This window comes from Diceros bicornis, chromosome 18 (assembly GCF_020826845.1).
Source record: "Diceros bicornis minor isolate mBicDic1 chromosome 18, mDicBic1.mat.cur, whole genome shotgun sequence".
Classification (NCBI taxonomy): Eukaryota; Metazoa; Chordata; class Mammalia; order Perissodactyla; family Rhinocerotidae; genus Diceros; species Diceros bicornis.
In genome coordinates, this window is record NC_080757.1 from 6,097,156 (window position 1) to 6,122,495 (window position 25,340).

Below are 25,340 nucleotides of genomic sequence, written 5' to 3' on the forward strand. Positions count from 1 at the left end.
AACTGAGGCTCAGAGAGGTCAAGAGCACTCCACTAATAAACGACTCTCTTGCCCCAGAGCTTGTTCTCTTAACCCCTAACTATTCTTGCTTTTCTTCCCGAAAGCCAGTAAAGACAATCATTTGAAACACGTACTCATACGAATTACAAGGGATATAAAATTAGCGAAGGCTCCTACGCTAAAGCTCAATATAATTTATCTCCTCACATTTAATCCTAACAACAACCACAAGCAAGAGCAAACCAGAGCCCCAAGGGGTTGACTTGCCTGGGGGGGACAGCTCACAGCTGGCGGACACGGGGCTCGAACCCCAGGGCAACTCGAAACTCCAAGGACCCGCTCATTTACCGGTATTGCTTGTCACCGCCCTGCGCTCCCGGAAGTCCCGCCCCAGACGAAGGACGAAGGACGGTTTCCGGACAGAATTGACGCGGGGAAAGCCGGAAAGAGGCAAGGGGCGGGGCCGTCCAGGACGCTCTAGCATTCCTCCACTCTATGGCCACCGCCAATTGACAAGTCCGGAGCGGCCAGGCTCCTCTCTATTGGACGCGCAGCTTCGCGTAGGCGGGCAGCTCGGCCTGCGGCACGCTGATTGGCTGGGCCTGCCACGAGGGGCGAAGGGGCGGTGCGTGGGGCACGCGGACCGAGGCGACCGGCTGCCTTCCCAGGCCGGGCGGAGGCTGGCGCATGTGGGCGCTCCGTTCGCTGCTGCTGCGGGCCGCGGCTGGGCGCAGCATGTCGCAGGGACCCGCCCGCCGCCAGCGGCCGCCCAAGGACCCGCTGCGGCACCTGCGCACGCGGGAGAAGCGCGGCCCGTCGTGGGAGCCCGGGGGCCCGAACACCGTGTACCTGCAGGTGGTGGCGGCCGGCGGCCGGGATGCAGGCTCCGCGCTCTATGTCTTCTCCGAGTACAACCGGTCAGTGCGCCGCGCCCGGGGTCCGGCCGGGCCTCCGCGGCGTCCCCTCACCGAGCCCCGCCCCCGCTGCGTGCTGCTCGCCCGGGAGCATTCCTGGGCTTCCCTGACCCTGTCTGCACACGTGTGGGGTGTCACTCCTGCAGCCCATCTTGGTCTTTTGGTGGGTGGGAGAGCCTAGATTCCTTACATCCTACGTGCGTATAGTTTCCGGGAGGCCCTGAAGCACTTCAGACCTGGATGTACGTGTCCTCCTCCCAGCCCTTGGCTCCCGAGTTCGCTCTTGGTACTCTGAGCCGCACCCCCTCCCCTGCACCCCGAGCCCGGGCCTCACAGTTGGGTGTGGGGTAGACAGGTCTGGTGAGGAGGTGATGGAGGAAAGAACCCATGTCACCGCACGCCAGCCTACACAGGCCTCCAGTCTCCAACCTAGCATCCTAATCGCAGAAATGCAGCCCGGTAGTACAACATGGGTTTTCAGTTTTTTATCCTCAGAGTGTACGCACAATCAGCGTCTAAACAGTGTCAGAGATTTAACAGATGAGAATCTTCTGAGTATCTTGTGTAATGTTGGTCCTGTAGGTATCTCTTCAACTGTGGAGAAGGCGTCCAGCGACTCATGCAGGAGCACAAGTGAGTCAACCGTTTTCTTGTGGGGTGGAGATGATAAGAGGCTTGAAAGCTGAGATGAGAGGCAGGAGTGTTTTTATAGCAGAAGGAAGGGTTCCTGGTGCATCCATTTAGTCCTGCTCAAATGTTTCGCTTTCTTAGGCTGAAGGTGGCTCGTTTGGACAACATATTCCTCACTCGGATGCACTGGTGTAATGTTGGGGGGTTGTGTGGTAAGTATATTCTTTCTGGGGTCAGAGGCTGGAGGGAAGTCTCTGGGATTTTAACCTGCGTTGCCTTTTTTTTGCCCATGTTCTGAGTCCAGGGGAGCTGGAAATCTTTTTATGCCAGCCCAGGCAGCTGCAGCACAGAGCATCATAAGCTGTGACTCAGAAGAGCAGATTTTAACATGGATACTGCCTCCAAGTGTTACCGTCTACTTCATTTATTTAGTCGCTGAACTGGGGATATGTGACAGTAAACCGGAGGATGTAGTGGTGGTGATTATAGTAAATGTACTTAATATCAAGACCATCGGCAGCTACACACAGATACCCATTATCCAGATTACCCCATTATTCACATCCACCAATAGGAAGGTCAACATTGTGTTGCCACCAGATTCTATAAGCTTTGTGATGTGGATAGGTAGGAGTGGTGTGTTGAACCGGTCCCATTCACAGTGCTGAGACTAGGGTGAGGCAGGCAAGGCGCCTAGGGTGCTGAATTGAAGGCCATCTCTTCACTTACTTCCTAGGTGCCTCACTGCCTCACCCTAGTATCAGCCCTGCCTGTGCTAGGGGCATTTAAGGACTATTTGGTGTCCCTTGTACTTCTAGCTAGCATCGCTTCTGTTCGGTACATGTTCCGTGACAACTTGTTAGAGGCTGGAATGAGGATAAATAGATGAATAGCTAGTTCAGTAAGGAGTGCTCCTCCTGGCTGCCACTGCAGGCCAAGGTGCTGAGAGATCTGATTTTATTCATCCTTTTTAGGAATGATTCTTACTTTAAAGGAAACCGGGCTTCCAAAGTGTGTACTTTCTGGACCTCCACAACTGGTGAGTCTCTCTTGACTCAGCTTTCCAAGGTAACCCCTCCTTTTTTAAGGTTAGTAACAAGAATTCCCATTTTTACGAATCAGTCTTCTGCCCTCCAGAGATAACACTTCACCTTTCAAGTTAAAGAGACCTGAGTCCAAAACCTGAATAACCGTATGACCTTGAACAAATTATTTTACCTCTTGGAGCCTCAGTTTGTTCATCTGTAAAATGGCTATAACGTTTCATGGAGTTTTTAAGGATTAAATGAAGTAACACATTAGAGCACTAAAGCACTTTATTAGATGTTTCGTACCAAGTGGGCACACAACAAATGTTAGCTTTTATTCTTACTTATTTACTAAATTTCAGACATCATCATACCTTCCAGACCAGCTTATTACACTGCTGAGAAGGTGTGTGCATATTGTTAAAACTGTTGAATATAACAGTTCATTTCCCAGTTCTTCAGGTGAAAGGCAACCAAACACCAAGTCCTGTTAATTCGGTCTCCAGAATAATGCCACAACTCTGTCTGTCTCCATCTCATTAAGGCCTTCATCATCTCTCTCTGCTACACCTGTCTATGATGATAGCTTCCTGTATCCATTCTTGCTTCCCTGTAATCATCCACACGCAGCGGCCAGAGGGGCCTCTCTAAAGCATAACTGCAGACAGGGCACTTCCATCCTGAAACCCTTCAAGGGGGTTCTCCAATGCAGTATGGTCCATGCACACACCTTAATATGGCCTCCACGTCCTGCGGGCCTTGGCCCTCACCCACGCTTCCATCTCTATCCCAGTCACCACGCTGGAGCTCCCTGGGCCCACTCTTAGCTCTTCACTGAAGCCCCTTCCCGTCTCAGGCTTTTGTCCGTACACTGGTTCCCTCTGCCTCCTCTCATCCCTGCCTGGATCCTTCTGAACCTTCAAGGCTCAGCTAAAAGGTCATTTGCTCAGGAGTAGCCCTGACCCTCAGACAGGTTGTGTCCCAGCTCCCTGCACTTTTCATTTCCTTAGCAGAGCATTTAGCACAACCACCACTAAGTTGTTGTCTGTGTCATCGTTTGTTGTCTCCACTCCATTCTCAGTTTCATGAGGGCAGGGATACCACCTCCTTCTTACTGCTAAATCCTTGGCATCTAACCCAGAGTAAACACTTAGTAAATGTTTGTATAAAGGAAGTTCCACATGTCCAGAACTTAGTTTTATGTTGATACCTATTGATACCTCTTGTGCACTGGAAGACGTTACTGTGTTCTGCGTTTGTGCAACCATAACTGCTCACGTCTTTATTTTCCTTTTTTAGGAGAACTACCTAGAAGCTATCAAAATATTTTCTGGTCCATTGAAAGGAATAGACCTGGGTATGTCCTTGATGATGACTCATTATCTGCCATTTCTTTCCCATATGCCCCAGACTCTCAAATTCAGAGTCCGTAAAAACTGACCTAAATTAAACCTTAAAATCAAATGCTTCATCAGCATGAGATGAATTTTTTAAATATTGCCTCTTGCACTTACTATGCCCCCACCTCACGGCCCCCAAATATAGACTTCACAGGCAGGAGAGATTTAAAACTGCAACATGCCCCCATGTATGCCAGGAAGCGGTCTCCATTCCAGCACCGAGGCTCCTGCCCTGGTCCTCAAGGTGGTTCTCGTAGTTGAATTGCCTTGAATTCCTTGCAGTAGGAAGGGGGGGTGTGAGCAGCTCAGGCTATGCTGGGAGGCACATGGCGTCTTGATGGGAAAAGGCCTAACAGAGGATGGCAGCAGGGCCCGCCCTGGAGGCAGTGTGCATCTCTGGCTTGTTAATGCTCCTCTTCTACAGACACACGAATATTTTTTTTTAATTTTTTTTTTTTCTGAGGAAGACTGGCCCTGGGCTAACATCTGTGCCCATCTTCCTCTACTTTATATGGGATGCCACCACAGCATGGCTTGATAAGTGGTGCGTTGGTGCGCGCCCAGGATCCGAACCTGCGAACCCCGGGCCGCTGAAGCAGAGCATGTGCACTTAACCGCTATGCCAGCAGGCCAGTCCCAGAAACGCAAATATTTTATTTCAAAGTGTATACCAGCTTTTAGAGTTGAGATGACAGATTCTCTGGCCTCACAATGCTCTGTGTTAACTTGTGTGTCTTAAATTTGAGTATTGGTTTCTTTTTTTTCAATGAGTAGTCACCATTGATCATAATATGTCTTCTCATTCGGCTGTAGTAAATATTAATGACTGATGAAAATATATTTTTGCTTCTTTCCTAAAAACTCTAATTTACTCAGAAATTCTGATTTTAGTGAAAATTCCTTCCAAAATTCCAAAGCAGTTCAGTTGCTTGTGGTTGGTGATCTGGGAAGTTAATTTCCACACGTGTTTGCTAATGCAGCCACTGTCCTGTTGTCTTTTCTCGTAGCTGTGCGGCCCCACTCTGCTCCAGAATACAAGGATGAGACCATGACGGTTTTCCAGGTCCCCATATACAGTGAGTATGGAAGCCACATTTCCCAGGAGGAGGCGGAGGAGGAGGTCCTAGGTGAGGAAGGCGTGGGTGAACATAGAAACCGCTTCAGTACTGGCTTTGTGTACCTGGATTTGTGTTTTGAGCATGACTCAGAAATTTAGCTGAGGAATTAAGAGATGGAGCTTATAATCTTAAGCTTATAATCTTTCGGACAGACATGTTTAACTCATAGAGAATGCTAAGGATATACTTTGGAATATTATGGAGTTAAGCGGTGGTCTCAGATTGGTGCATTCATTGCTTGGGGTTTATTTGCCACGGATGTGAGAACCCTCCTTTGATGAGAGGATTTTGGAGAGGTGTGCACAGATAAACACTTTTTTATAAATACTATCAGTAGGCTAGTAGAAGTGTTGTTAGGGGGTCAGAAGGGCACACAAACCTGCTCAGGTCCCAGGGCCAGATGATGTGGTTTTGATCTAGAGACAGGTTGTCTACACATCAGTCCTGCCGTGTCAGTGTCGTTCTTGCGTCTGGCTAAACACACTCCATGTTAGGTTTTACCTCCTGTGTGGAGAATGCAGAGCCTTTGGGCCATGTTCTTGGCAGTGCTGACTGGTCTGACGTTTGCCAAGTGCTGTAGGGGTGTAGACAAGAGCCCCCAACAAAGGCCAGAGAAGTCCAGGCCCTGACGAGGCCACGAGACCGGCACTGACGCACGGGTAGGAGAAGGGAGAAGGCGAGGGTTCGAGAAGAGAGAAGGCTGTGGTTCGAGCAGAGGCACAGTGCTCAGAGGCCAGGGAGGCGGCTGGTCTGGTCAGAACTCGCCTTGCCTGGCTCCCTCCTGGTCAGATGGCTTCCCTGACCTCACCCCCAGCGCCAGCACCAGCCTGATTTGGGTCCCTCCCCTGTTCTTTCTAGCACCCTGTTGCTCCCGCCCCAGCACGTGGCGGTTTACTTGTATGTATGTGGTGTGATCCGTGCTGACCTCGTGCAGCGTGCTGGTGGCGTTCCCCGGTGCCCGGCAGCACAGGAATGAGCACGCATGAGCAGGCAGCCTCTGGGAGACCAGCAGCTGTGCGTCAGCTTCTTAGAGCAGTGATTTTTTTTTTTTCTTGACCTTGAGACTTAACTGACTGCAAAATGATGCTGCTTCCATGGAGATGGGTAACCTTTGGGCCAAGATCTGTTTATTGAGTGATGATAATGAATAAACCAGCCTACTATCTGCATGCTTTTCAGTCAGCAAACACTGTTGAGTTCCTGCTGTAGTCAGGGCTGTGAGCTGAGCAGACACGGAAAGATGAGAGAGACGTAGATGCAGCCCAGGGACCGGGTGGGGAGGTGATAGTTTACTCCTGTAGTGGACGATGTGCTGATGTAATGGGCGCCCGGCATTCCCACTTGTCAGCATCTGGGCGCTGGCTGGGAGCTCGCCTTGCGTGGTGGGTAATTTGCTTGTTTCCTATACCAACCAGGTGAACAGAGGTGTGGAGGGCGCCAGCCATCACCGAGTCCGGAACGGCTCAGTCCAGAGCGGTCTTCAGACCTTGGGTCGACTGAAAATGAGCAGCACCTTCCAGATGGTAATGGTATTTGAGCAAAACAGTACACTGTCAAGAGGATTCTGTTTTTGTAATCCATTACTCGTTAATGCTCTAAATTTGAGTCGTTATTGTAAGAAAGCTCTGTGTGTAAAACAGATCCTTTTTTCTTGACACGTTAGGACTTGGCCTGTGAGGAGAGTGAGTAGGGCTGTAAAGGGGGCAGTATGGAGCTTTAGTGGCCAACCTGCAGCCCTTGCTGGGCCCCCAAGCTTTGTGTTCAGTTTACCCAGAGGAGAGCAGGGCCTGGCAAACTGATTCATACAGAGGATTTTGTGTTTTTCATTAATACAGCATTAATGCAAATTAATTTTTCATGAATGCAGAAGCTATAACTGCTAAGCTGACAAAACAGTCATCAATGATGGATCTGCACCTTTTCTTCCATAATAACAACCTACTGGGAAACGGAATTAAAATTCTGAGATTAGATGTATCACAGGAATTGGACTGCTTAAGGAGTCTGTTGTCCAGTGTTGGGCAAGGCTCAGTAAGTTCCTCTCTCTGCCCTGAGGTCGAGTCTGTTGACAGGAAGAGGCCCACTCTAGAAGCCATCCTTTTTTGGATGGCACGGGTGAAGACTGACGTATTTTTTTCTGCAAGCCTTTTAGCTTTTGTGTTATTTCACATATTCTTATGCTTGTTAATAAAGCACATTACAACTTATTTTTCTCTCTTCTCCACTTCTAGGTAAACTGTCATTTTTTAAATATTTCACTTGCCATTCTAAAGTCTTTCTGGTTGGAGTTCTGCATTTTTCGTTTACTCAGATCTCAACATGAGTAGGAATAAGAAGTCTGCTGGAGAAAGGATACTAGAGTTTTCTTCCATCTTTGTGTTGGAACAGTTATGTCCATTTAATTTTGTGTGAAGTCGAATGAGGTGTCAGATGATCCTCGATCTGCGAAGCCTATAAACCTTCACATTTACCTTATTGTAATCAGATTTGTTTCTCCTCAGGTGTTAGGCAGAAAATAGGTGGCCGGGACCCCTCCTTGGTGGTAGCTTTTGTCTGTAAGGTAAGCGCCCTTCTGCTGACTTTAAGTGAGCGTGTGCATGGTGACCTTTGCACTTTTCAAGTAATTCGAAGGTAGCACCTCCTAAGTCACGTGTGCCAAGAAGAAACACAGACACCCTATTTCTCAGTTTACCCCCTGTACTCGTACATACTTTCAGATTCTCTTCCAGCGACAGTCGGTCTACCTGTATATTCTTTTATATTTGCCTATGTTCGGTCCTCGTGCACTTGAGCAATAAAGGCAGCTTTGTTTGTCTTTCTTCAAATGAATCAGGCCTTTATTCAGACTCCTTCAACTCTGTTATGGTTTATATCATTTTACTGTAGCTGTTAAATTGCTAACATTGGACTAATTTTAATATGGGCTGGCATTCACAAAGGCCTAGATCTGCAAATCTGAAATCGGTCAAATTCTATGAAAATTTTATTACAATAAGGTATTTTTAAGATCTGACTAATGGCTTATTTTTAATAGGACTTTGCACTAAAATTTTATTGTAATCTGCAACACTTTTATCTAATCTGTGGTAAGGGTATACATTATCTTTTTTGTGGGCTTTGTTTTTTTTAAGAAGTAATGTTGATTTCAAAATATATTTGTAATTTTCATCTAAATTTTAACATCAAGAAGTGGAAACAGTTATGAAAGGGCAGTAGTAATATTAGTTATTAATTGCAAGATCATTGTCAGTATCATTTCCATCAATTTATTTAAATCATAGTAATTTTTATAAAAGTTAAGTACTATTGTCGATACACTTTTGTATATTTCTGAGTTTTAGGCAACAAAATTTTTTAAAGTAGTTTATATGGTATAAATCTTTCCATTGTATTAGATCCTTCCATCCTTCCTAGATAGATTACATCGAGCATGATGAAATGTGTTCTGCCTGATAGGGGCGAGGCCCTTATAAACTCTGCCAGGTGCGCTGTTTCTGGGAGCTGCGGGCTCTGACGCTAAGTAGCCGCAGGCTGCTGCTGGCTCTTCTGACTCCTTTGCTGTCTGCTGCGCTTCTGAGAGCTCCTCTCACTGGGTCAGCCTGTAGCCGCTTTTCCCTCTTGTAATTGCTGCTTCTCGGCTAAGGGTTTGGAAGGCAGTCAAGTCGAGCTAGTTCAACTTCTGGGAGGTGGGAGAAAATAGGCTGTGCATTTGAGGGCCTCAGAAGCTCTTATCTGCGAGGAGAGCGTGGGCTTCCAACAGCCGTGCAGCTACGCGGGGCCTTGTACACTTGCATTCTGGGTCTCATCTGTCTTCCAAATACTCCTCATTCCTCAGATGGGAACAGGTTTCTCCATGGGTTGAATTCAGCTTGTAGTGGAGGGATGGGTTTTGCTTGCCTTAGGTCTGTAAGTTCCTGTTAAACATTAGAAATATTTAGCTTTCATCCTCAAATCCGTTTGGGTCTGTGGAGGGAATGTTGGTCACAACAGTGCTTGTTAATGTCATTATCTAAAGATGTCATCTAAGCTCTATCACCTTTGTGTTATGTGCACACACTTGAGCTGTAATCCTCCAGGATAATGTTTTCCAAGACAGAAAATTCTAGAATCTTAATAAGACTTTAGGATCTAAATTGGAGACTTTGCCCAAGAGTAATTTCCTTATAAAGATCTAGGGAAGAAAATGAAAATCAAATATAATTCAACATCAAAGACTTATTAACATCGTATGCCATTTCTGACTTTTTTCCATTATTATGTATGAAATGTGTAGATCTAAAAAATGTTTGTACGGAAGTCTTTAAGTACAGAATGATGATTATGAGGTTTTGTGAGAGGATTGTTGTTTGCCCTTCTAACATAATAAGAGCATATCGGGAATTTTTTATTATAACTTTTCTCCAGTATAAAAGCAGCAGCACTATATTGACAAATATGTGAAAAACAGAGGAGAAAAATCATCCGTACTTTTATCCCCCATCGCTGTCACTGGAATGTTGTGTTATACAGTGATTTGCATGATCGTTTCTGTTAGACAGTGTTCTAGTGATGTTCCCTTAGCCATTGATGGATGAGTGCAGGATGAGAGCAGCACAGTGTTTCTCCTCAAGGATACTTGAAGGATACTTTTTATTTGATATGGAAATGGATTACACTTTATAGAACTTATAAGAAGTTGTTTTAAAGCATTCAGCTTTTAGTACTGAAGCATTTCAAAATAAAAGACTTCTTCAGAAGGTAGTATACTTTACCTGAAAGCAGAAACCTAACCTGCACTTTAATAAATTGTACGAAAATAATGTTAATTTAAAAAATAAAATCAGAAAGGTGCACTTTTATGAAAATTGAGTAAAACCAAGCTGCTTCTTTAGTCGCTGAAGTTACATTTACCTTCTCTTTGTTGCAGCTTCACTTGAAGAAAGGAAACTTCTTGGTGCTCAAAGCAAAGGAGCTGGGCCTCCCAGTGTGAGTGTCAGGGGCGTGGCTGTTGGGGCCCCACGGGTGTGCCTTTGTTCCTAAAGCTCCCTCTCACAGAGGGCTTGCCTCTTCATTTCAGTGGGACAGCTGCCATTGCTCCCATCATTGCTGCTGTCAAGGACGGGAAAAGTGTCACTTACGAGGGCAGAGAGGTGAGACGCCCTGTTTTCGTGATGTTTCAGCAGGTACAGGTAGGCTCTGGAACGCAGGACAGAGTCGCTGTCTGGTTCAGGTCCTACATCACTTTTGAGGGGAGTGGAACAGCTTAGATTTCCATCACTTGGCGAAATGATAAAATGGGGTCCCTTATCTAGACTTGCCCTGCATATCAACACTGGCTGCGTTTGGGTATTTCTGTAGATTGTCTGTTGAGGATCTGGGGGTCCTCCTCCTAATGGGATGGATGCTTTCCCTCGTACTTGAGCTCGGGGCAGCATCCAACAACGGGTCCCATGAGGATGGACTTTGGGTGCATGGCCCAAAGGATGCCACTGTTCTTCACCAAGATGTTTTCTCTGGCATCTAAGGATTAGGACCAATGACCACAGACCTGAGAGAACCTTGAATGTCACGCCTGGCTTCCTGGTCACTCTAGGTTTGAAAAGCCCTCTGCAAGCTAGCTGCCTAGGTATAAGCAGAGAGAGCAGGAAAGGTGTGGGTGGTGAACCTTACCTTGGTTTTCTGCTTGCTCAGTAGGGATTATGTAATGTCAGCAGTTGACTTGCAGCCATTCGATATGTTTGCTGAGCTGTAACTGCTCTGGGAGAGCATCATGACCCCACTGATTTTGCAGATTTTGCCTGAAGAGATCTGTACTCCTCCAGATCCTGGTCTTGCTTTTGTTGTGGTAGAATGTCCAGACGAAGGATTCATTCAACCCATCTGTGAGAATGCCACCTTCAAGAGGTAAAGAGGGGTCTCCAGGGTGGGAGAGTGAGAGCCGACACAGGGCTCACAAAGCCCAGCCGCATCCACAGGGCATCTGGCCTGCCCGTGGCTGCTCCTGCTGTAGGGCCATGTCTCTGGGAAAGCCCACCGTCTGAATGAAATGCCGAAGCCAGACTCCTATCTTAGGCTCCATCCTACCAGCAGGATATACAAAGCTACTGGTGGTTGGTGGGCTTCGTGGTGAACACAGCCTTGAAGTGAAATTAGAAAACACTGAAAATCAGAGATAGCTACAGATTAGAAAATCAATGGCCAGTTAGAGTTCTAAGTCTAGGATAAATTCTAGAACTTTCTTGAGTTCTAAATAATAGCCCAAGTCATTATTTGGATTGCTTTTACCTAAATGAATTTTCTTGACTTACCTGTATTGAATCTGATGAGGGAGGTCTGAGGTATTTGAGATAGTCTTGGTCAAGGGTCTGGGTTAAGGGACAGAATCTCAGCCTGGGAGCATCTTTGTTCTGATGGCCTGAGTGCCACTCTCTCTTGTCCTCCAAAAAAGTTGACCCATTTTGCAGTTCAGCTTTGATCCTGGGTAGAATCTTTGACCCACATGTCTAGTTTTAATTTTTCTCCCATTCTTAATCGTTTATCCTATCTGTATTTTTCCCATTCCTAATGTTTATTTACGTTTTTTCACTTATTGTTTTTGTCTATTTAGCAGAACAGATCTTTTGGGGCATCTATACCTGTTTTAAGTTAGTGTTAGAAGTTCTTCCTGGAATCGACTTGATTCTTTTTGGGTGAATTTGGGTACCCTGGTGACATGGGCTTTGTGTTTTAATCAAGTCATGGGCAGCACAGCTCCTTCAACTCACTGTGACCAGGTGTGAGCTGAGAGCCATGGGCATTGGTGTGTTGCTGTCAGGTTTAAATACATGGCCTGTGGACCCCCGTGTGTGTGTGTGCGAGGGTAGATAAAAACAGTTACTATATGTATTTTTTTAAGGGAACTGGAAGGAAGCACATTAGCACGTTAGTAAGTGATTATCTCTCTAGATGGTAGAATAACAAATGATTTTAATTTTCCATCCCTGTGTGTTGGGTCCTCTAGATGCAGACGCCAAGGTGGAATTGGAGGTGCAAGAGACTTAGTGGTGGAAATGGGTGAAAGATAAAGGCGAGAGGGAGCAGGAGGAGGCAGGGAGAGCTGTTGTTCTGTGCAGGTCTGAGCCCGGAGAAAGGAGGGACAGGAAGAGCCTGGGCCTGCAGCACAGCCCTGAGAAAGGCTCAGGCAGGCCGGTGGGAAACCCCAGAGCTTGCCGAATAGACGAATCCCGGGTCAGCGCTGGGGCTCCGCCGTCCTCAGGCACCTCGGAGCAGCCGAGGACAGCCTGGCCAGGGCGTGAAGGCTGTCAGTCTCCCCTGAGAGAGAGCAGAGCGGTGCCCTGCCTGGCTGCACAGTCCTGTTTGCTCATGTTCTGAGTTTGTGTCACTTTACAAAGCAAAGCCCACTCTTCCTTCCGCCAGGTACCAAGGAAAGGCCGACGCCCCTGTGGCCCTGGTGGTTCACATGGCCCCAGAGTGTGTGCTTGCGGACAGCAGATACCAGCAGTGGATGGAGAGGTATGGAGCCCAGCAGGACACACGGGGGGAGCTCTTCTAGGCGTGACACATTTCTCTCTGTCCTCCCCCTCACTCTTTTAAGTGCTGCCTACCCTTACTGCCACACTTGCCTGAACCTTCTCCGGGATTCCTGCTGTCCCGGATTTCTGGAAGCACCGATCTGTACCACTCTTGTGAAGAAATACCACCGCTAGGTGGCGCTGTGTATACACGTCCTGCTTGTGTGGGGCACAGGGTCACACAGTTTACACCCTCCACACTCTCAGTGCCTGAACAAATAGGATTCCACGGGTGTATCCTAGAGAAGAAACCTGCGGGTATAAAATAATAGCTTCTGGTTATTGAACACCCACCACTTGACAGGCAGTATGGTAAATACTCTGCATTTCCTTCCGTTTTTTTAAATCTTCCCGCTGACCGTGTGAGGCAGACGTTCTGCCACAGTGTAGGAACTGAAAGAAGAGATCCCTTGACTTGTGCTTTTGGCGTCGCTGGCCGACCCACAGCAGGTGGAAGGAGTTATTTGAGTTGCACTCGGAGCGCGTAGTAACCTTGGATGGCGTTCCAGCCTCCACTCCTGCTTCTTCCCAGCGTCTCCCTTCATCTCCTTCCTCGTTAGTCCCGGCAGTCGCTTACTCCTCAGCTCTCTCCAGCCTCAGTGCTTTTAGGGTTTGAGTCTTAACGTATGTTTTCTATTTTCCTCTTATTATGCCTTTTCTTCTTCCACCCCGTCCTCCGTGTTGTTTCCAGCTTCCTAGCTGTAGGCTCCAAACGTCTTAACTTTTCTTGTTTCTTCTAGTACTCTCCAGCACACCCCAAAGGCACTTGAGTTTGGAGAGAACACTGGACTTGGAGACAGGAGTGTGATGATGTTTGGTCATTTATTAGCAATCCTTGTGGACAGGTCACTTACCCTCTTTGAATGCTTCCACCTTCATCACCGCTCCTAATCTCCAGTGCTGCCCCTTAGATGGAGATGTTCCCTAAAGGACACCATGAATGTACCTTCTGTTTCATCCTAGGTTTGGGCCTGACACCCAGCACCTGATCCTGAATGAGACTTGTGCATCGGTTCACAACCTCCGCAGCCACAAGATTCAAACGCAGCTCAACCTCATCCACCCCGGCATCTTCCCCCAGCTCGCCACTTTCCCCTGTAAGGTAGTGTCACAGAATGGTCTCTGGTGGCCCGGCCTCTCCTCTTCTCTTTCTCTCCACGGAGTGTGTTTTGTCTTTTTCAGGAAGAAGGTGCCAGCTTCAGTGTGCCCACGGTCCGGGGTGAATGCCTCCTCAAGTACCAGCTCCGTCCCCGGCGGGAGTGGCAGAGGTCTGTGTGGCTCTGAGCTCGTGGAATGCTCTAGGTCAGGGGTTGGCCAGCTTTTCTCGTAAAGGGCCCGGCAATAAATACTGCAGGCTTTGCAGGCCGTGTCTCTGTTACAGCTACTCCACTCTGCTGTGGTGGCACGAGAGCCATAGAAATACAGAAATGAGTGGGTGTGGCTGTGTTCCTCTGCAAATTCATCTACTACAACAGGCCCGCCCTAGTCTGGGTTGAGGTAGAAGATTGGGGCCAATGGTTATCCTTTCCTAAAATTGTTTTCTCTGATAACAACAGGGGTACACGTTCCTTGTTTTACAATATAGACATTAAGAAGCGTGTGATGAAGAGAATCAATCACCCATAATTCCGTCACCCCAAGATAATGATTGTTAACATTTTGTGTTTTTTAAGTATATGGGGATGTATTAAAAAAAATCTATATGTGGGTTGATGGCCTGACATGTTGTCAGTCCTTTCCTGTATCATTATATAGTCTTCAGTAACAAGATTTTCATTGGTATTCCGGATAAGGATGTTTATCCATTTGAAACATTTCCAACTTTTTACTGTTTTAATGAAACAATAAATGTCTTATATATAAATCTTTGAGTGGAACTTTGTTCCCCTGGGGTAATTCTTAGATGTGGGATTACTGGATCAGAGGGTGATACTTCCTTAAGGGACTTGATAAATGTAAGCTGCTGTCCAGAAAGGCTCTCCCAGTTTACACTCCAGCCAGTCACGTGAGAAGTGCTTACTGGCCCCACATCTTTAATTTTTATAATTTATTTATTTATTTTTTCCCAAGCCCCAGTAGATAGTTGTATGTCATAGCTGCACATCCTTCTAGTTGCTGTATGTGAAGTCTGAATCTTCGAGTTTGCAGCTTCCCGTCCACTCCAGGGTGTCTGTACTAGAATAGGCCATGTTCCAGATTTCATTGGGTGCTGTGTGCTGTTGTGCTGAGTACTTGAGGCTCTTTCAGAGACTATGTGGTCGCATGACTGGGGCCCACGGACAGTGTCTAGGGCTTGGAGAGCCTGTTGTCCCTTTGTCAGCATCTGCACAGGCATATGCTGACATGTTCATAAAGCTGTGATCGACAAACCTAGCCAGTCTCCAGATTCACCTTGTACCTGTGAAAACCTTGTACCTGTGAAAAATACAGTTCCCAGACCTGCTGAATTAGACTCGTGAGAGCTAGGCCTGGGACTCACTGCCTAAGCTCCCAGGTGATTATAGTGTCAGTCAGTTGAAGAGCCACGGAACCAAGGCTTGCTGCTCAGTGAGGTCAGGACAGCAGCAGCGTGTTCTCCGGGAGCTTGCTAGAAACGCAGCCTCGGCCCCACCCCAGAGCCCCGCATCAGGCCCTGCGGTTCCACAAGGTTCACAGGTGATTTGTTGTATGCCTTAGATGGAAACCACTGCTCTCGGGCTCTGCCTGTCAGCCGAGATGATTTTGCCCCACTCCCCTCCCCGGCCCCCAGGGGATGCTAGATGCTAGGGTAGAGATCAGGAATGCTACACTGGACCGCAGCCCCACAGCAAATGTCAGTCGTGCCGGGATTGTCAGGCTTTGAGCCGAGAGATGTTCTGAGGAGCTAAAGCCATTCAGAACCCACTCTGAGACCCCCACTAAGCTGAGAAAGGGTCCACAAGGCAAGAGAACAGAACTGCCCAAGGTCTTAGTCTTTAGTCTTCAATCTTGATTTGAAGAACTTCCTGCAGACTGTCTCCAGGAATCGATTCTGTTCTTGAGGCCACACGTTCCCTTTGGTCACCTGAGATGCTTTTCTCCCTGCAGGGATGCCATTGTTACTTGCAATCCTGATGAATTCATAGCCGAGGCTCTGGAGCTCCCCAATTTCCAGGAGAGTGTGCAGGAATATAGGAAGACTGCACAAGACAGCCCAGCCCCAGCAGGTGAGAAAGACCACCGACCAGCCGCTCTCCTGGCCTCTGCCCTCCTGCTCGTGTGTTCAGAGCACTAAGTGGAGCGTCAGCACGCACAGTCTCACTGGATTTATTTATTTGATCCAGTGCTTCTCTGTTCTCTATTTAAAACCACCACTGCCTGCCCCCCTCCCAGACTCAATCGGGATGTTGGGTGATGACGCCCAGGCCTTCTTTACGAGGCACACGGAGCAGTTCTGGGAACTCCTGTGAGACTTGGGAGAGAACTCTGAATGGGGACTCGGCCAACTTGGGATGTAGTCCTGGCTTCGCTAATCAGGATCCACCGAAGATGTGGCCCCCTCCCTCACCTTGTTGGGCTTTCAGTGCTCCATGAGGAAAAGTAGTTAGGGGAACTTCGTGACCTCTGCTCCAGTAGTTCGTTTTTCCGGTGTTATTTTCAACTAATGATAGGAATAGAGAACGCTGGAACAGAAGGCAGTGCTGGGCCGTAGTGCGGTCAGCCCCAGGAAGTGTAGGTCTCGCCGCCTCTTGTGCTGGCCGTCCCATGTGTGTTTGGGGAAGACTGTCTCCCTTGGCCTTACTTGCCTTTGGGTTTGTGGTTCGACTTCTGGTTTGTGTGTGAGCGATCCCTTGAGACCATGCCTGCAAATGTGTACCTGGGGCCTGTTGGGCTGGGCGAGGCTGTGCAAGGGGCACAGGCTTTGGAATCACCAGATCTCCCTGGACTTGAGTCCTGGCTCTGCCTCTTCCTCTCTGGAGAGCTGACCCTCTGAGCCTGCTTCTGTCCCCTGTAAAGTGGGGTGTTTCCCACCTGGCAGGGCTGTTGTGTGCACACACAGCAAGTGCCGGTCTGGTGGTAAGAGCTGGATGCAAGGTGGACACCAGCCCCTTGAGGTCAATGATGGTTCATAGCACAAAGAAGTCCCTTTTGTCATTTAAAAGTCTTAGAGCAGCTCTCTTGAAGAAAGACTATAGAATTCATCTGCTCTCCCTCCCAACAGCCCTTTACCCACAAACAGCCTGTGGCCCCTCTCAGAGGAGGCCCAACTTAAGGCTGGGTGCCAGGTCAGACCACCAGCCCAGCCTGGGAAGTTGGACTTAGTCCTTACATGGCTGAATGCTGGCTCACTTTTGACCCGAAGAAATGGACTCGTTCATGTATTTTTCCATAGAGACAAGAAGCCAGTATCCAGAAATCATGTTCCTTGGAACAGGGTCTGCCATCCCGATGAAGATTCGCAACGTCAGCTCCACACTTGTCAACATAAGGTATTAACTGCTTTCCCAGGAAATGTCCCTCCATCAAGGAGCAGGCTGATTTTCTGAACAAAAGTCCTGCTCCGCCCATCGGGCTGATTGGAAAATGCATGGTATAGAACCCTGTAAGCTTGTCTTCTTGGCTAGAATGCCCCAGAAGAGGAGTAGCGGGCGTTAACACGTTTTATAGCCTCGATAGGTAACTTATGCTGCTGGGAATCACCAAAGTTCATCACCCATTATGTCTTGTGATAAAAATAGCTGATTTTACTGTATGCTATGCACCTTGCTAAGAAATTAGCTCACTTAATTTTCACGTTAATCCTATGAAGCAGTGAATAACTCCCCATTTTATTGATCAGTCACCTGATGCTCAGAGAGGTTACTTGGCTCTAGTTGCCATGGCTGGTAAGTGGCAGATTCCAAATGTGAATCAGTGTCTTCACTGCTGCCTTGTATGTGTCCCTAATGGTTACTGCTGATGGTGAGTGTGCATTTGTTTGGTGTTCAGCCCCAATTGAATGGTTTTGGATGATTCTCTTGGGTTTGCCCGGTGTCATTGTTGGGAGAGAGATTACTCGGGGATTGTGAACGTTTATGGTACTTCTGCAGGTGTCTACGTGAAGGAAGTTAGACTGTGAAGTACCAGGTTCATTTTTAAATTCTGCTTCGTCATCTTAGATGCTTGTGGTGGATGATGAACAACCAAATAATGCATTAAATGTACACAGCAGGTATAAGATGCACCCTGATATCAGAAATATATGAATCTGGGACGTATTTTCATATGACTGAGGAAATGCGGTAAAGGGGCTCGGCGTGGGCCAGGCTTTCTCCCGAGGCAGAGATGCCCTGTGAGGGGGCTTCTCCCAAAACCCTGAAAGGGGCCCCTCAAGCCAGCTGCAGTTAATCGGAAGGTGCTGTTCCTGGCTTGGCCTTCCCACTCAGCTCATCTCCGAAAGGTCAAGTCTAGTGCTCTGAGGCTTCTCTCTGAAAATGGGTGTGGCCCTCCCAGGTGCACAACTCCTCCCAGAGAAGGAGTTCGAAGGCCTGGAGGAGAGAAGATTCTCACCCCTTGGAGCAGAGGTTCTGAACGGGCTGTCAGAATCGAAGCTCCCTGAGCCTGCCTGAGGCTGGCTGAATCCAAAGCCCAGACTGGAGCTGGTAGTCACATTGTCCCTTCCGGAGGAGCATCTCAGCCCATCCCGCACTGGCCGGCTTTGAGGATGTGGCCGAGGACACCAGAACTGCTGGAACGGGAAAGACATCTGATGGCAACCACATCTCTACCCAGACAGGCAACACCATGCCCGCCTCTGGTATTATCAATAGCGGGTGTGGCCACACTCAGCCGAAATCGTCAGAGAGTCGTCGTCAGGATTCAGTGGTTTTACCCTCCCATTCCACATAAACTGTTTTTGGATGCCCAGCATATGTATGGCTCTGTATGCTTTCTATATATTCTAAAGGGCTTCAGGGTTCCATTTTATATAAAAATTCTTTTGTATAATGAGGATGGACATCTAAGATTGCCTTCATGTTTACATAAGCTGCTCAGAGGAAGAGCATGAGAGGTTATGGAAGGACGTAGAAAGCACCGCTGTGGCTGCCTGCTCTTCTCTGAAATACAAATCCTCCCCACCGCCAGAGGCCTTTCCTGTCGGCACTGAGTCTCGCTCTTCTCCGCAGCTCTGACAAGTCCCTGCTCCTGGACTGTGGCGAAGGCACGTTTGGGCAGCTGTGCCGTCACTACGGCGATGACGTGGACAGGGTCCTGGGCACCCTGGCTGCCGTGTTTGTGTCCCACCTGCATGCGGATCACCACACGGTGAGGGTCTGGGGGGCAGGTGCTGCCTCAGTCGCTCCACACTTTCCTGCTGCTCTCCTGTCTCCTCTTCCCACACTTGCCAGGAGCTTTGGTTTCTCATCTCTCGCGAGGTCCTGGCCTTTACAAAACCCCGGGACAGTCATTCTGCTCAGTGAGATGTCTTGTCTCTGTTTGCCTGGTTGTCATGCAACACAGGGGTGCTGTCTTCACTCAGCTTGCCGTGAGTCTTGCCTTTTCCACGGCCTGCTCAGGGGAAGCTTCAGCCAGAGCTAGCAGACTTGGTCTCCGGGGCAGCTGGGTCCTGGGCCACTGCCCCCTTTCCTGCTCACATTGCCTGTGACATTTCAGGGCGGTGTGGGAGGATGGGGGCTGATAGAGAGCTGGCACGATGAGGACTCTAGACCCAAACGTGGGAGCAAAGGCGAGTTTGGACGTGGCTGATCCGTGCCCCCTCTTCGTTCCCAGGGCCTGTTACATATCCTGCTGCAGAGAGAACGAGCTCTGGTGAGTGCGGCCCTGACTTGAGTGCCGTGTAGAGTGGCGCTGGATGACACACAGCCTCGCCTCCTGCCCTTCCAGACCATTTCCACTGGGATGTTCTGTTGTTGACGCGGCCCTGATTTCCTTGTTTCAGGCTTCTCTGGGAAAGCCCTTTCACCCTTTGCTGGTGGTCGCCCCGACCCAGCTCAAGGCCTGGTTCCAGAAGTACCACAACCAGTGCCAGCAAATTCTACATCACGTCAGGTGAGCGTCCGGGCGCCCTGACCACCCGGGCTGTTGTCTTCCCCCGCCTTCCTCACAAGCTCAAGGTTGATCCGGGGCAGCTGACAATATCCCCGGCACCCTTTCCCTCGACTGGGCCCAGGACGGCAGAAGCAGGGTGACATGCTTTGACTCGGGGGTAGAAACCATTCGATGGTCTCCACTTAAATGTTTGTTTTCTTTGACACGTTTCTTCTCAGCCCTCTCTTCAGTTCTGTTTTGGTTTGTAGATTTTTGCCAATACTTCTCCATGAAACAGTTCCGGGGCACAGTGCCCGAATAGTAGCCAGCACAGAGACCGCCCACACCAGGTGGACGAATGGCGGGAGCTGGCCCGTCCTCCCGTTGGGGCAGGAGTCCATCTGCCGCGTCTGTGGGCCGCTTGGGCAGGGCCCGCAACGCCCTCGCCCTGGGCAGCTTCCACCGGTTGGCTTTGTCGCGGTGGCCTGGGGCTTTTGCTGTGGCTCTTTTTAATTCACTACTCTTTCCCCGTCTTGCTGACTGATTTAAATTGTGTTTCTTTATAATAAGGATTTGTGGACTCTCCAGCCAGAGACATGAACTTTGATTCAAGTTAAATGTATGTTTTAACGTTTATTTTTTAAATGTTTATCTTCTCACAGTATGATTCCTGCCAAATGCCTTCAGAAAGGAGCTGAGGCCTCCAGCCCCGAAGTTGAAAGGTTGATTAGTTTGCTGCTGGGAGCGTGTGATTTGGAAAAGGTAAGGGGGCGGCCGCGGGCGTGGGGGGGCGAGGCGGGGAGCACAGCCCGAGCCGGTCGCCCGCTCCTTCAGTTTCAGACCTGCCTGGTCCGGCACTGTAAGCACGCTTTTGGCTGTGCACTGGTCCACACGTCCGGCTGGAAGGTGGTCTATTCGGGGGACACCATGCCCTGCGAGGCTCTGGTACAGATGGGTGAGTAGAGGCAGCCGACTCTGGTCCCACTTGACAACCTCTGGTTGTCGCCCTAACATGCAGACCCGCCACAGGGGCAGGGGAACAAGTGCTGGGCCAGGAAACAGGTGCGTGGACCCAGGGCTGAGCTTCTCAGGGAGAGGGCTCTGCTTGACGCCTCTGCTTACCCTCTAGGGAAAAACGCCACCCTCCTGATACACGAGGCCACGCTGGAAGATGGTCTGGAAGAGGAAGCCATGGAAAAGACCCATAGGTAGCAGGGACGCTGAGCCTTTGTCACCCACTCCCTCCACCTCCCCTCAGGTGACACTTTGAGCAGCCTGAGAAAGACTGTATCCTACAGTGACACTGGGCGGCCTGCTTCCTTCAAAGGCCCATGGGGGCTTTTGACCCCAGGGTAGTTCTCTTCTGGGCCGTTTGCCTTTATTTCTGCAGAGTTCTCTAGGCAAAGTTCTGGGGGGAGACATGGTTTTTGAAAGAAAAGGAAATATGCTAGAATAAACTGTAGGCCACATCAGGGGAAGGTGGGGGCTGGGTGGCTGGATTTTAAGGCAAGAGTATTGCCCTAGGTCAGGAGCCCCCTGCTTTTTCTCAGATGCCCTCACTGTGACGGGTGGTTTGACAGCCAGCACAGAGCCTGGGCTTCATTTAGGGGAATGTGTGAAGAATCTGGCCCTTGGGAGAGTTTGTGTCGGCTAAAGAGGAGCCAGTTGAGGAACCTGCGGCCTTCCCTGGGTGCCCAGGCGGAGCCTGGGGGTCGGGGTCTGGGCCAGCCTCTCCTTGGGAGTCCCGCCCTTTGGGTGAGCTTCAGCCTTACTTCGATCCTTTATTTGCAGCACAACCTCCCAGGCGATCGGTGTGGGGATGCGGATGAATGCGGAGTTCATCATGCTGAACCACTTCAGCCAGCGCTATGCCAAGATCCCCCTCTTCAGCCCCGACTTCAATGAGAAAGTTGGAATTGCCTTTGACCACATGAAGGTCTGGGTATCACGTGGGTTTTGTGGGGTGGGGCCAGGGCAGCGAGACACACTCCATCCACGTACGGGATGGTTGGGCTCAGGGCCACGCCGGTGGGAGGGTGATCTAGCCATCACCCCATCATGACCAGCACTGGCTTTGATGGCAAGACGGACCTTTTACGGGCCTTCTAGACAGAAACAGTGTCAGGTTTCTGGACTTGACTGAGAGCCTCTTGGAGGCCTGGGCTGTTCACAGTCACATCATTTGAGCATCACGTCAGGTGCGGGAGACAGCGTGTTCTCTCCTCTCGTGAGTGGTAAAGCCAGGCCTTGCCCCTCCGGCTTTTCAGAATGAAGGGGCAGGGCATGACCCAGCGTTTGTTTTTGAGGAGCTTGATTCTCCGAGTCTGGCCTGCCTTTCCTTTCCTGAGGCCCCTTCAGCTTTGCCACCCTTAGCCAGGAGTGGGGAGTCCATGCCCCTTTCTTTAGTGTCCAGCCTCTCTCCGTGGCGTTTTCTTTCTTGCTCTTCTCTCCCAGCTTTGGTCGGTGGACGAGGGTTGTAAAGAAGGGGAGCTGGTGCCTGCTGTGTGAGTGCAATTTCCTCACTCCAGCTCCTGCCTCCAGCCCAGCCCCTCTGAGGTGCGTCCTTGTCTCGTCTTGCCTTCTAGGTCTGCTTCGGAGACTTCCCAACCGTGCCCAAGCTGACTGCCCCGCTGAAAGCCCTGTTTGCCGGCGACATCGAGGAGATGGAGGAGCGCAGGGAGAAGCGGGAGCTGCGGCTGGTGCGGGCGGCCCTCCTCTCCAGGGAGCCGGTGGGCGGCCCTCAGGACACTGAGCCCCAGCAGAAACGGGCCCACGCGGAGGAGCCTCAGAACCCACGGAGCAAGAAGGTCAGGGCAAACTGAAGGTCGGGAGCGACCCTGAACTCGAAGGCTCACGTCCTCGGCCCTGTGCACGGCGTGGTGTCCTCTCCTTCCTGGTGGGAGCCAGAGGGCACGGTTCACAGTGAGGCCCGCGGGAAGAGGTGGGGAGAAGCCAAGCCTGGGCTTGGGCCCTGCTAATGACTGGCCTGCTTGACGCCTCCTACAACCTGTGCTGGCAAAGCCTCGAGACAGGAGGCTGCCGAAAGGAAGAAAGCAGGGACAACTGGAATTGAGTGCCATTTAAAGAAGTCACATGGAAAAACAGTGCGCCCACGCCTGCTCAGCCCAGTTATTCCCTCTGCACACCAGAGACAAGCCAACTCACATGGAACATTGGACTGTGGACGTGAAGTCTAAGTGTCGAAGACTCAAGGAATAGTATTTCCAAAGACACAGAACACAATAAAGATTCCATTTGGAACCCGAGTGCTCTGCTTCGTCCTGGTGCCACCTCTGAGCAGGAGTCTCCCTGTGCAGTGTCATGCTGCCAGGTACCCCGTGTGCCCTGGAAGCTGGCACTGATCGCACGAGGACCTTTGGAGTCTGTCCCTGGGGAGTCACTACCCTTCAGTAGTCTAGTTTTTTGACAGAAGTCAAGTCAAGTCGTGCCGCTCACAGCAGTGGCGTGCTTTCATGTGCTGGGAGAGCCACGCTGGGCCAGCACGGTGGCTCAGGGAAATGCAGCCCTGTTCGTGGTTCACAGCAGTGGCGTGGTTTCACGCACTAGGAGGGCCATGCTGGGCCTGCACAGTGGCTCAGGGAAACACAGGCCTGCTCACTGTTGTGGGTGAAAACGGAGACAGGAGATTTGCTCTTCCTTGCCCCATAATGAGAACGAGAATCACTCATTGCTCATCAAAGTATTGAGAAATATCACGTCAGGCTGGCTCCCTTGCCCTCCTTTTGGGATTTAACAACACTGAAGTTAGTTCTTGAAAATTGAGAGAATTTTCAAAGACAAATCTAGTATTTATTTGTGTATTCTCCCTATGTAGGAGAATATAGAAAAAGTTTCAAAAACTCAGGTGACGAGAGAGACAGACCAGAGACTTGGCCTTGCCTAGCCGTGCCCTCAGGTGTCCTCCTAGGCAGCATCTGAGATCGAGTCCCGTGTTCCCACCAGCTTATTATCAAAACAAGAAGGCCACGCTCACGGATAATAAATCTATTTTAATAACATTACTTTGGACAACTATTTGTACATGTATTTAAAGGTAACTTTCAACCCCTGGGCTCCATTACAAATTGGGTACTGAACCGCCCTTGCCAGGAAGTGAGCAAAGCTGTTAACATCAAAAGTTTGCAAATCCCACTGTCAGGGAAGGGTTATTTTACACTGTGTTGGGAAAAATAACTAAGCATTTAAATTTCTCATTGTACACCTGTACATTGGTTTAGATTGAATGGCTCAAACAAATATAGAGAGATTTCATATATACAAATATTATATCATGTATAGGTATATCATATCTATTTTAAAAGGATAAAATTTTAAGCTTTGACTTTGCATGCATGACCCAAATCTGCATATCACTCCCTTAATCCCAGAGTGTGACTTGGCTCCCCAGTGCCCTCCCGGCCCTCTTCCCCGAGAACGGATGGGACTTCATGAGAAGGGATGAGCGACTGATGCTGGTGAGCGAAGCACGCCACACCGCAAGGCCCGTGGTGCTGGCCAGGTGTCTCCGTGGGCCCATTTCCCTTTCCCTTACATGCTTTGGGTGACAATTATTGCTATTCACTGGTGACCTCCAGAAAGAAGAGGCAGCTCTGGGGCTCCACGTACCTAGTGAGCAGGGTGCCCCTGGGATCCTGGAGGGGTGTAATTACTATCAGACATCTAGTGTGTTTTGGGGGGTGTATGAGGAGCTATCTTTGGGCCCTCCAGACACCCTCAAGATGAGTTTTTAAATTCAGAAGTATGAACTGATAAAGGTAGTAAAGGGAGCTTTCAGTCACACAGTGTGGAAAAATTGTTAGGAAGTGAAAAGAATTTCATTTTAAGCCATTTATTTTAGTGTCCACGGGTTAAGGGCAGCCTTAAAGATTTCCCACCAGCCGGTCCTCCCCTATGTAGCAGGCAAGTCAGTGCCCCAGGACCTCTAGAATTCCAGAACCGGTCCTGCTGTGAGTGAAAGGGTCCCCTGCTATCCTGCTTCCCTTCTGCAGCCATTAAGCTGATACTGTAGGACTTGACATCAGCCATCAGGGTACGAGTGGCAGGCGGCCCCCAGGTTTAACCGGGCAACTCGACGCTCCCTCTCACCCCTACCCTGCAAAGGACATTTCTGACAGGCAAGCCCTCCGATGGAGAGAGCGCTGTTGCTGGGTATGGAGGCTGAAAGTGGATCAAATAGGCACAAAGTCAAAAGGCAAAGATGAAACAAAAGGCCAAAGTCACCACCCAAAGGGAACAAAATCGGCACCACCAACATTTGCCACACGGGCTGGAGGTGACAGTTTTCTGTGACACTCCAACCGCGTGTTGGCAGTGACAGCGAGGAGCCAGCAGAGAACACCGGCCAGCCCAGGGCGGCCCCAGCAGTGTGTCTGTCTGGGGCCCACGTATGTACATGCGTGGCGGGGGTAGGCGCCGGGTCAGAGGGCGGTGCTCTCAGACTCTTCCTCCGAGTCCCTCTTCTCAGTCACCGAGTGTCGCCGCACGTGCTCCAGGGGACTCAGGCGGAGCGTTGACCCAAGCTCTACGTGGATGGAGGGGATATCAAAGTGGACGAGATCTGGAGGTTGGAGAGAGAGGTGGCTGAAAAGGGGCTCCGGCTAAGGAGACACTGATGGCAGGCATGGTCGGCATTAGATGTGGCAGTGGGGAGCTTACTGAGGGGCTGGCTCATCTAGGTTAACCTGCACTTTAT

At 49.7% G+C, this 25,340-nt stretch overlaps 2 protein-coding genes across 4 annotated transcripts in view; one reads left to right on the top strand and one right to left on the bottom strand.

Moving 5' to 3' along the window:
* Positions 1–647: 647 nt before the first annotated feature.
* Positions 648–23,923, top strand: ELAC2 (elaC ribonuclease Z 2). Its single transcript, XM_058559684.1, has 24 exons — positions 648–917; positions 1,497–1,547; positions 1,686–1,756; positions 2,519–2,583; positions 3,872–3,929; positions 4,980–5,048; positions 6,506–6,613; positions 7,592–7,650; positions 9,997–10,055; positions 10,147–10,219; positions 10,861–10,973; positions 12,486–12,581; positions 13,604–13,742; positions 13,823–13,908; positions 15,707–15,825; positions 16,992–17,088; positions 18,766–18,904; positions 19,370–19,408; positions 19,539–19,648; positions 20,290–20,389; positions 20,462–20,582; positions 20,757–20,835; positions 21,419–21,563; positions 22,213–23,923. Exons 1-24 carry the CDS (start codon positions 688–690, stop codon positions 22,447–22,449), a joined length of 2,463 nt encoding a protein of 820 aa, XP_058415667.1. The 5' UTR covers positions 648–687; the 3' UTR covers positions 22,450–23,923.
* The window catches only part of ARHGAP44 (Rho GTPase activating protein 44), a 177,690-nt gene continuing 175,967 nt past the window's right edge, over positions 23,618–25,340 (bottom strand). For 2 of the 3 annotated variants that reach the window (XM_058559685.1, XM_058559686.1), the window contains exon 20: positions 23,618–25,205. In XM_058559685.1, coding sequence (XP_058415668.1) covers positions 25,066–25,205 — 140 coding nt within the window. In that variant the 3' untranslated portion in view covers positions 23,618–25,065. The remainder of the gene's footprint in view (positions 25,206–25,340) is intronic. The other variant, XM_058559687.1, reaches the window with a different exon arrangement.